Here is a 10,793-nt window from a genome sequence, read left to right on the forward strand (position 1 = left end):
GCAATTAGTTTTACTAGCATTTAAAAGCAGTTGGAGACCACGGAAGGAGTGTTGTATGGCGTTGAAGCTCATTTGGAGGTTTGTTAGCACGGTGTAGATACTGTATGTATTTACTCATTTATCTTCTGGCAAATCTAATAGGAGTGATCTACTAAGTAGTTCTTGATACAGTTTTAAAACTTTTGCAAATGTATCAAAAATGAAAAACGTAAATATTTAATTTGCATAAGTATTCAGACCCATCGCTGCACAGCTATTTTCAGGTCTCTCCAGAGATGTTCAATCGGGTTTAAGTCCGGGCTCTGGTTGGGCCACTCAAGGACATTCAGAGACTTGTCCGAATGCCACTTGTCTTGGCTGTGTTCTTAGAGCGCTCTGGAGCAGGTTACTCTCTGTACTTTGCTCCGTTAATCTTTCCTTCCATCCTGACTAGTAACCCAGTCCCTGCCGCTGAAAAACATCCCCAGAGCATGATGCTGCCACCACCATGCTTCACCATAGGGATGGTGCCAGGTTTCCTCCAGACATGACGCTTGGCATTCAGGCCAAAGAATTTAACCTTGGTTTCATCAGACCAGAGAATCTTGTTTCTCATGGTCTGAGAGTCTTTAGGCAAACTCCAAGCGGGCTGTCAAGGGACTTTTACTGTTTAGTGGCTTCAGTCTGGCCACTCTACCATAAAGGCCTGATTGGTGGAGCGCTGCAGAGATGGTTGGAAGGTTCTCTCATTTCCACAGAGGAACTCAGAGTGACCATCAGGTTCTTGGTCACCTCCCTGACCAAGGCCCTTCTCCCCTGATTGCTCAGTTTGGCCGGATGGCCAGCTCTAGGAAGAGACTTGGTGGTTCCAAACTTCTTCCATTGAAGTATGATGGAGGCCGATGTGTTATTGGGGACCTTCAATGCTGCAGAAATGTTTTGGTACCGTTCCTCAGATCTGTGCCCCGACACAATCTTGTCTCGGAGCTCTACGGACAATTCCTTCGACCTCATGGCTTGGTTTTTCTCTGACATGCCCTGTCAACTAAGCAACTAAAATATCCCAATGCCCCAGGGCAGTGATTGGGGACACTGCCCTGTGTAGGGTGCCGTCTTTCGGATGGGACATTAAACGGGTGTCCTGACTCTCTGAGGTCATTAAAGATCCCATGGCACTTATCGTAAGAGTAGGGGTGTTAACCCCGGTGTCCTGGCTAAATTCCCAATCTGGCCCTCAAACCATCACGGTCACCTAATAATCCCCAGTTTACAATTGGCTCTTTCATCCCCCTCCTCTCCCCTGTAACTATTCTCCAGGTCGTTGCTGCAAATGCGAATGTGTTCTCAGTCAATTTACCTGGTAAAATAAAGGATAAATAAAACAATAAAATAAAAACTGTGGGACCTTATAAAGACAGGTGTGTGCCTTTCCAAACCATGTCCAATCAATTGAATTGACCACAGGTGGACTCCAATCAACCTATAGAAACATCTGTAGGATGATCAATGGAAACAGGATGCACCTGAGCTCAATTTCGAGTCTCTCGCCAACCTTACTTTGCTAGCTGACAACTTTAGTTTTTTTTTTCTTTTTACTTTTTAATTACCGTTTATATTTTTAGTTTTTCCATCACAACTTTTTTCCCTCATTCAACTTTTTCACTCCGGACGCTTTATCTGGACATGGTTCGTCAGCACTTTCAACAGCCGAAGCTAAGTAGTAACATTAACATGATGTCTTCTAATTGCAGTCGCTGTACTCATAATATACAGGAGAACGATCGCCTTATGGCGAGGATAGCTGTGCTTCAAGCCCAGCTTCAGACGCAATCGTTAGGCAAGGGTAATTTAAGTGTAGGAAAGAAAGAAACAGCGTCTGTGCCACCAGTAAGTACAGATACTAACGTTAGTATAAATCCCCCCGCACAGTCCCCGCAGCCGGACAACTTTCTCATGGCTTCTGGAGGGAAATGCTGTAGGAATGCTCAACTGGTGTCGCTCATTCAGCCGACAGAAACTTTCAACCGGTTTTCCCCGTTAAGTAGCGAGTCGGAGTCTGAGGCCGAGTTTTCTCTTGTCTCTACTCCTCCCGTTACGGGGTCTGAGACGCCGAAGGCTCCCACCATTAGCTCTGACAAATTGAAAACCCTAGTCATTGGCGACTCCATTACCCGCAGTATTAGACTTAAAACGAATCACCCAGCGATCATACACTGTTTACCAGGGGGCAGGGCTACCGACGTTAAGGCTAATCTGAAGATGGTGCTGGCTAAAGCTAAAACTGGCGAGTGTAGAGAGTATAGAGATATTGTTATCCACGTCGGCACCAACGATGTTAGGATGAAACAGTCAGAGTTCACCAAGCGCAACATAGCTTCAGCGTGTAAATCAGCTAGAAAGATGTGTCGGCATCGAGTAATTGTCTCTGGCCCCCTCCCAGTTAGGGGGAGTGATGAGCTCTACAGCAGAGTCTCACAATTCAATCGCTGGTTGAAAACTGTTTTCTGCCCCTCCCAAAAGATAGAATTTGTAGATAATTGGCCCTCTTTCTGGGACTCACCCACAAACAGGACCAAGCCTGACTTGCTGAGGAGTGACGGACTCCATCCTAGCTGGAGGGGTGCTCTCATCTTATCTACCAACATAGACAGGGCTTTAACTCCTCTAGCTCCACAATGAAATAGGGTGCAGGCCAGGCAGCAGGCTGTTAGCCAACCTGCCAGCTTAGTGGAGTCTGCCACTAGCATAGTCAGTGTAGTCAGCTCAGCCATCCCCATTGAGACTGTGTCTGTGCCTCGACCTAGGTTGGGCAAAACTTAACATGGCGGTGTTTGCCTTAGCAATCTCATTAGGATAAAGACCTCCTCCATTCCTGCCATTATTGAAAGAGATCGTGATACCTCACATCTCAAAATAGGGTTACTTAATGTTAGATCCCTCACTTCAAAGGCAGTTATAGTCAATGAACTAATCACTGATCACAATCTTGATGTGATTGGCCTGACTGAAACATGGCTTAAGCCTGATGAATTTACTGTGTTAAATGAGGCCTCACCTCCTGGTTACACTAGTGACCATATCCCCCGTGCATCCCGCAAAGGCGGAGGTGTTGCTAACATTTACGATAGCAAATTTCAATTTACAAAAAAAAAAATTCAGTTTTCGTCTTTTGAGCTTCTAGTCATGAAATCTATGCAGCCTACTCAATCACTTTTTATAGCTACTGTTTACAGGCCTCCTGGGCCGTATACAGCGTTCCTCTCTGAGTTCCCTGAATTCCTATCGGACCTTGTAGTCATAGCAGATAATATTCTAATTTTTGGTGATTTTAATATTCATATGGAAAAGTCCACAGACCCACTCCAAAAGGCTTTCGGAGCCATCATCGACTCAGTGGGTTTTGTCCAACATGTCTCTGGACCTACTCACTGCCACAGTCATACTCTGGACCTAGTTTTGTCCCATGGAATAAATGTTGTAGATCTTAATGTTTTTCCTCATAATCCTGGACTATCGGACCACCATTTTATTACGTTTGAAATCGCAACAAATAATCTGCTCAGACTCCAACCAAGGAGCATCAAAAGTCGTGCTATAAATTCTCAGACAACACAAAAATTCCTTGATGCCCTTCCAGACTCCTTCTGCCTACCCAAGGACGTCAGAGGACAAAAATCAGTTAACCACCTAACTGAGGAACTCAATTTAACCTTGCGCAATACCCTAGATGCAGTTGCACCCCTAAAAACGAAAAACATTTGTCATAAGAAACTAGCTCCCTGGTATACAGAAAATACCCGAGCTCTGAAGCAAGCTTCCAGAAAATTGGAACGGAAATGGCGCCACACCAAACTGGAAGTCTTCCGACTAGCTTGGAAAGACAGTACCGTGCAGTATCGAAGAGCCCTCACTGCTGCTCGATCATCCTACTTTTCCAACTTAATTGAGGAAAATAAGAACAATCCAAAATTTCTTTTTGATACTGTTGCAAAGCTAACTAAAAAGCAGCATTCCCCAAGAGAGGATGGCTTTCACTTCAGCAGTAATAAATTCATGAACTTCTTTGAGGAAAAGATCATGATCATTAGAAAGCAAATTACGGACTCCTCTTTAAATCTGCGTATTCCTCCAGGGCTTAGCTGTCCTGGATCTGCACAGCTCTGCCAGGGCCTGGGATCGGGAGAGACACTTAAGTGTTTTAGTACTATATCTCTTGACACAATGATGAAAATAATCATGGCCTCTAAACCTTCAAGCTGCATACTGGATCCTATTCCTACTAAACTACTGAAAGAGCTGCTTCATGTGCTTGGCCCTCCTATGTTGAACATAATAAACGGCTCTCTATCCACCGGATGTGTACCAAACTCACGAAAAGTGGCAGTAATAAAGCCTCTCTTGAAAAAGCCAAACCTTGACCCGGAAAATATAAAAAACTATCGGCCTATATCGAATCTTCCATTTCTCTCAAAAATTTTAGAAAAAGCTGTTGCGCAGCAACTCACTGCCTTCCTGAAGACAAACAATGTATACGAAATGCTTCAGTCTGGTTTTAGACCCCATCATAGCACTGAGACTGTACTTGTGAAGGTGGTAAATGACCTTTTAATGGCGTCAGACCGAGGCTCTGCATCTGTCCTCGTGCTACTAGACCTTAGTGCTGCCTTTGACACCATCGATCACCACATTCTTTTGGAGAGACTGGAAACCCAAATTGGTCTACACGGACAAGTTCTGGCCTGGTTTAGATCTTATCTGTCGGAAAGATATCAGTTTGTCTCTGTGAATGGTTTGTCCTCTGACAAATCAACTGTACATTTTGGTGTTCCTCAAGGTTCCGTTTTAGGACCACTATTGTTTTCACTATATATTTTACCTCTTGGGGATGTTATTCGAAAACATAATGTTAACTTTCACTGCTATGCGGATGACACACAGCTGTACATTTCAATGAAACATGGTGAAGCCCCAAAATTGCCCTCGCTAGAAGCCTGTGTTTCAGACATAAGGAAGTGGATGGCTGAAAACTTTCTACTTTTAAACTCGGACAAAACAGAGATGCTTGTTCTAGGTCCCAAGAAACAAAGAGATCTTCTGTTAAATCTGACAATTAATCTTGATGGTTGTAAAGTCGTCTCAAATAAAACTGTGAAGGACCTCGGCGTTACTCTTGACCCCGATCTCTCTTTTGACGAACATATCAAGACTGTTTCAAGGACAGCTTTTTTCCATCTACGTAACATTGCAAAAATCAGAAATTTTCTGTCCAAAAATGATGCAGAAAAATTAATCCATGCATTTGTTACTTCTAGGTTAGACTACTGCAATGCTCTACTTTCCGGCTACCCGGATAAAGCACTAAATAAACTTCAGTTAGTGCTAAATACGGCTGCTAGAATCCTGACTAGAACCAAGAAATTTGATCATATTACTCCAGTGCTAGCTTCCCTACACTGGCTTCCTGTTAAGGCAAGGGCTGATTTCAAGGTTTTACTGTTAACCTATAAAGCGTTACATGGGCTTGCTCCTAACTATCTTTCCGAGTTGGTCCTGCCGTACATACCTACACGTACGCTACGGTCACAAGACGCAGGCCTCCTAATTGTCCCTAGAATTTCTAAGCAAACAGCTGGAGGCAGGGCTTTCTCCTATAGATCTCCATTTTTATGGAATGGTCTGCCTACCCATGTGAGAGACGCAGACTCGGTCTCAACCTTTAAGTCTTTACTGAAGACTTATCTCTTCAGTAGGTCATATGATTGAGTGTAGTCTGGCCTAGGAGTGTGAAGGTGAACGGAAAGGCTCTGGAGCAACGAACCGCCCTTGCTGTCTCTGCCTGGCCGGTTCCCCTCCACTGGGATTCTCTACCTCTAACCCTATTACAGGGGCTGAGTCACTGGCTTACTGGTGCTCTTTCATGCCGTCCCTTGAGTGGGTTGAGTTACTGACGTGATCTTCCTGTCTGGGTTGGCGCCCCCCCTTGGTTTGTGCTGTGGTGGAGATCTTTGTGGGCTATACTCGGCCTTGTCTCAGGATTGTAAGTTGGTGGTTGAAGATATCCCTCTAGTGGTGCGGGGGCTGTGCTTTGGCAAAGTGGGTGGGGTTATATCCTTCCTGTTTGGCCCTGTCCGGGGGTATCATCGGATGGGGCCACAGTGTCTCCTGACCCCTCCTGTCTCAGCCTCCAGTATTTATGCTGCAGTAGTTTATGTGTCGGGGGGCTAGGGCCAGTTGGTTATATCTGGAGTACTTCTCCTGTCTTATCCAGTGTCCTGTGTGAATTTAAGTATGCTCTCTCTAATTCTCTCCTTCTCTCTTTCTTTCTCTCTCTCGGAGGACCTGAGCCCTAGGACCATACGTCAGGACTACTGGGCATGATGACTCCTTGCTGTCCCCGGTCCACCTGGCCTTGCTGCTGTTCCAGTTTCAACTGTTCTGCCTGCAGTTATGGAACCCCTACCTGTCCCAGACCTGCTGTTTTCAACTCTTAATTATCGGCTATGAAAAGCCAACTGACATTTATTCCTGATCATTATTTGACCATGCTTGTCATTTATGAACATTTTGAACATCTTGGCCATGTTCTGTTATAATCTCCACCCGGCACAGCCAGAAGAGGACTGGCCACCCCTCATAGCCTGGTTCCTCTCTAGGTTTCTTCCTAGGTTTTGGCCTTTCTAGGGAGTTTTTCCTAGCCACCGTGCTTCTACACCTGCATTGCTTGCTGTTTGGGGTTTTAGGCTGGGTTTCTGTACAGCACTTCGAGATATTAGCTGATGTACGAAGGGCTATATAAAATAAACTTGATTGATTGATCATAGCAAAGGATCTGAATACTTATGTAAATAAGGTATTTCTGTTTTTCTTTTTTTTTATAAATTTGCAAACATTTCTAAAAACCTGATTATCATTATCGGGTATTGTGTGTAGGTTGATGAGGACAAACATGTATTTAATCCAGTTTAGAATAAGGCTGTAACGTAACAAAATGTGGAAAAAGTCAAGTGGCCTGAATACTTTTCGAATGCACTGTATATAACAATGTAGAGTTAATGTAAACCGTGACTGACCACACATTCCAAGACAGTAGGTGGCGGCATGCACCTTAAACCTTTATTTGCGGGCCGCTATTAAACCATGGAAGAAGTATACGTCATTTGACCGCGCCACCTCCACAAGCAGGCACATTTCAATGACAAGCTGCATATGTAACATATATTAATTACAGAATAATAGAGCCAAATAACTATTCACTTAACAATGCAACGAGCCGTTTTTGCACACATTGCATTGCATGACTGGACGCATGTTTTCAGTCCATTGAGGATACGACAATGTTGTTTGAAGCACAGAGGTAGGCACTCAATGCTGTTTAGCTAGCTACAATGCTAAAAACAAGTCTGCTCAGTGTTCATACATGAATGCCGACCTACGAATGGCTTAGCTAGTCATATATCATTTGTCAGTGGTCAGTTTCTGTCTCGCTTGCATCCTCATAGCAGCTCAAGTGAGCTTTGCAGCTAGAGCTAGTTATTAGCTAACGTAACGTTAACTAACTTAGCTGGCAATTTCACCTTTTGTTTACATGGTGCTTTTGTAAGGGGTGAGACACTTCAGTCGTTATAGCTATGTTGTTCTGCGGAAGAAAAAAACTGTAATGCAGGTGACATGTTCGACTGCAAAGTAAAATAGCTACATATTTTAATCAACTTTTTCGTCCTGTTTAAAGCACTACCAGTACAACTCAGTTCTCGGGCATACAGTGTGATACCGCCCCCGCGCGACGAAGCAGAGAAGGCTCTACTGCACAGTATGTTGCGGGTGGACCATGCAGGGGAATACGGTGCCAACCGCATCTACGCCGGCCAGATGGCAGTGTTGGGAAGGTCACAGATAGGACCGCTTATTCAGGTATTGGTAGTCTGCATTACACATGCACAGATGTAGCTACTTTTCTTGCAGACGACAACAGCCTTAACTACTTGTTTTGTTTTTTAGATGAGTCACTATTGGCTACCATTCCAGTATCCCCAAAGTTAACTTTATGACAACAATTAAAGTGAATGGATGTAATCATGTCAGTGCTTGGTGACCCACAAAAACTAAATGTTGACATTCCAGCATCCTCAATTATATATTCATTTTCACTATGCTTCAAGGAAATGTGGGATCAAGAGAAGAAGCATCTTGCCAAATTCAATGAGATCCTTGCAGAGAACAGAGTTCGCCCAACGTTGCTGTTGCCCCTCTGGAACGTTGCAGGTTTTTTACTAGGTAAGGAACACAGCTTCACTCCATACAGTCAACAGTTGTCATATATGCCTGACAAATAAACAAAGGGAATGTATATTTTACATTCTAAAATAAGTAGCCTAGATTTAATGAATTAAAATGGGTCTGTAGGTAAGTACTTAACAAATGCAATTGTAATGTATACTGTGTCTGTGAGTTCTGTTGCAATGAGACAATAATCCAATACAACAGTATGATACATATGGTACTCGGGGGGATAGACCATATTCTGTTGTGTGTCCCCGCAGGAGCGGGCACCGCTCTACTGGGTAAAGAAGGGGCCATGGCCTGTACTGTGGCTGTGGAGGAGAGCATCTCAGAGCACTACAACAGCCAGATCAGAGCCCTCATGGAGGAGGACCCAGACAGATACGTAGAGCTGTTAAAAGTAAGATAATGAACCATCCCTCATACCATGGGCCCTGGAGTTTTTCCTGACCAGGAACAACTCTGGGCTCTATCAAGAAAAACTCTGTGCCCCAGCTAGGGCTCTTGGTTTACAGTAGCTTCTATAGCCACAAAGTCAGATTCCACAGCAAAAAAGTCCAAATGTAGGCTTTTTGGTCTTTCATTTAAGGTTAGGCATAAGGTTAGCAGTGTGGTTAAGGTTAGGGTACGTTTTAAAATCAGATTTTAAGAAGAGAAATTGTAGAAATGGGCGGGATTTATGACTTTGTGGCTATAGTAGCTAGTGAGGACCCTCGTACTTTCCTGGTCAGGTAAAACCCTACCCCTATAATTTACTAATGCATACTGTACTTTGTCTTGAGTGTTTGTTGTCTTGATTTCTGAGAAGTGAATGTGGCCATTTATTTTCCATACAGTTAATAAAGGAATTCCGAGATGATGAGATGGAACATCATGATACAGGACTGGAGCACGATGCTGAATCTGTAAGCCCTCTTTCCCACTTTGATCTTTAGGTTTTACTCTATTTAATCCTTTGGTTAAGCTTCTGTTGTTATGCTGTTATTGACAACAGCTATGGCTGGTGGAGTGAATCTTAATTGAGTTCAGTTCTAATAATAATGAATCATAATTTGTTACATTTCTAAAGCGCTTTCCATAGAATCTCAAAGCGCCTCGAGCAAAAATCAAGCAACCAATATATCATGATCGGTGAATAATGATGTTATTGTGTTATGTTGTTGTTGCATAGTGATGTCTCAGTGTTTCCCAGTCTTTTTAACTTGTGGTTTATTGTCCCTGGATCATTATGGGGTTTCCTTTAAATTTGTTCCATAAAAACAAGGAAGGGATTCCGTCTCATTATCTCCCACTCAAATGCTTTGATTCCTCCAAAACTGAGTCATGGTGGGAAAGATTGCATGCGGCTTGGGAACACTGTGGTGTTACGTTCCTTCACTGTTTACTGTCAAACATCATATACTTTGAACTCTTCTGATAAAGGTTTTCTTGTGTTTTCTTTCTATTGTTTTAGCTACCCGGATACAAGCTTTTGAAGAGTGCAATACAACTTGGCTGCACAGCCGCAATATTTGTGTCTCAGCGCCTTTAAAGTAATAATTAATTAAGTTTCTCAAAGATGGTTTTCTAAAAAATATAATGATTTAAGTGATGTAAATGGATATGTAAATTGTATTAGTAAAGTGAACCTGGCTACTTTATACAATGTAATAGTCAGTGCACTTTTCCAAAAAAGGACTCCCATAAAAAATAGATGTGTTTTTTGTCCAATTGTAACCTAGATGTTGTCATTTACTTCAAGGCTAGCACTAGCAGCCAAACCATATAGGTACCAGCTCAATGCTGAAACCTCTGAGTTGGCATCCTAGAATAAGCAAGTTGTCAAAGAGATATTGGTGGGAAAGTTGGTGTAATTCTACCCTCTGTCTGGTCTAGGTGATGGGGATAGTGTGTTATCCTGCTATACTAAGGTATTGTGGTCATCACTGACAGAGCTGGAACCTACCTTATCTAGTTCATTTTGTAACATCATTGATACTAAGTATTGTACTACACACTGTAATTACCTATCTGTTTGGTTTAATTATTAGAATGATTAATCACCTTTCCACTGCAACCCCCACCCCCCCATGCCTTTGTTATTCCCCGAAAGATACATATCTAACATAGCTCTAACGACGACATATTGATATTGGCATTGTCACGCCATCACCGTACCTTTCAACAAACTATCCTCTTTCACACATTGTGTCATAAATCACAATGAACAATGACTTGTCAGTCCAGATGAATGGTTAAACCTCTTACACAGCTGTTCCAGTACATTAGATCAGAGTGGAAGAAGGATTGACAACTGACGGGTGCTGGCAGGGGGGTCTAGCTAATCTATGCTGTTCAGCGCTGCAGAGAAAAGTGTTCCGGTGGTTCAGTTTACTCCCCCAGAGACCCCTGTATTGACTATAGGGATTGAAGTGTCCTTATAGTATGTTTCCCTACTGACCTAGTGCCTGAGATCTGCCCTAGCCACTTCAGATGCAGTGTATAGTACACATCAGTTAGCACAGAGACGTATTGACCTCCATTCCACTTGCAAT

At 43.2% G+C, this 10,793-nt stretch overlaps 1 protein-coding gene across 2 annotated transcripts; it reads left to right on the top strand.

Moving 5' to 3' along the window:
* Positions 1-7,148: 7,148 nt before the first annotated feature.
* LOC120027839 (5-demethoxyubiquinone hydroxylase, mitochondrial-like) lies at positions 7,149-10,266 on the top strand. 2 transcript variants are annotated; one of them, XM_038972900.1, is made up of 6 exons: positions 7,149-7,333; positions 7,709-7,890; positions 8,139-8,253; positions 8,520-8,659; positions 9,096-9,164; positions 9,713-10,266. In XM_038972900.1, the coding sequence occupies exons 1-6, from the start codon at positions 7,240-7,242 to the stop codon at positions 9,788-9,790; spliced, it is 678 nt and encodes a 225-aa protein (XP_038828828.1). In that variant the 5' UTR covers positions 7,149-7,239; the 3' UTR covers positions 9,791-10,266. The 2 variants fall into 2 exon arrangements, with proteins under 2 accessions (XP_038828828.1, XP_038828837.1); XM_038972909.1 differs by having other exon boundaries at positions 7,718-7,890.
* Positions 10,267-10,793: the final 527 nt, after the last annotated feature.

The sequence above is a fragment of the Salvelinus namaycush genome, chromosome 2 (assembly GCF_016432855.1).
Source record: "Salvelinus namaycush isolate Seneca chromosome 2, SaNama_1.0, whole genome shotgun sequence".
NCBI lineage: Eukaryota > Metazoa > Chordata > Actinopteri > Salmoniformes > Salmonidae > Salvelinus > Salvelinus namaycush.

What these genes read in the sequence shown, in the direction of transcription:
- LOC120027839 (XM_038972900.1), top strand. Translation starts at nt 7,240, where the DNA reads ATGCAACGAGCCGTTTTTGCACACATTGCATTGCATGACTGGACGCAT. An exon ending in AGATAGGACCGCTTATTCAG is followed by an intron (nt 7,891 to 8,138) that starts GTATTGGTAGTC and finishes CTATGCTTCAAG; the next exon opens with GAAATGTGGGATCAAGAGAA. An exon ending in GATACGTAGAGCTGTTAAAA is followed by an intron (nt 8,660 to 9,095) that starts GTAAGATAATGA and finishes TTTTCCATACAG; the next exon opens with TTAATAAAGGAATTCCGAGA.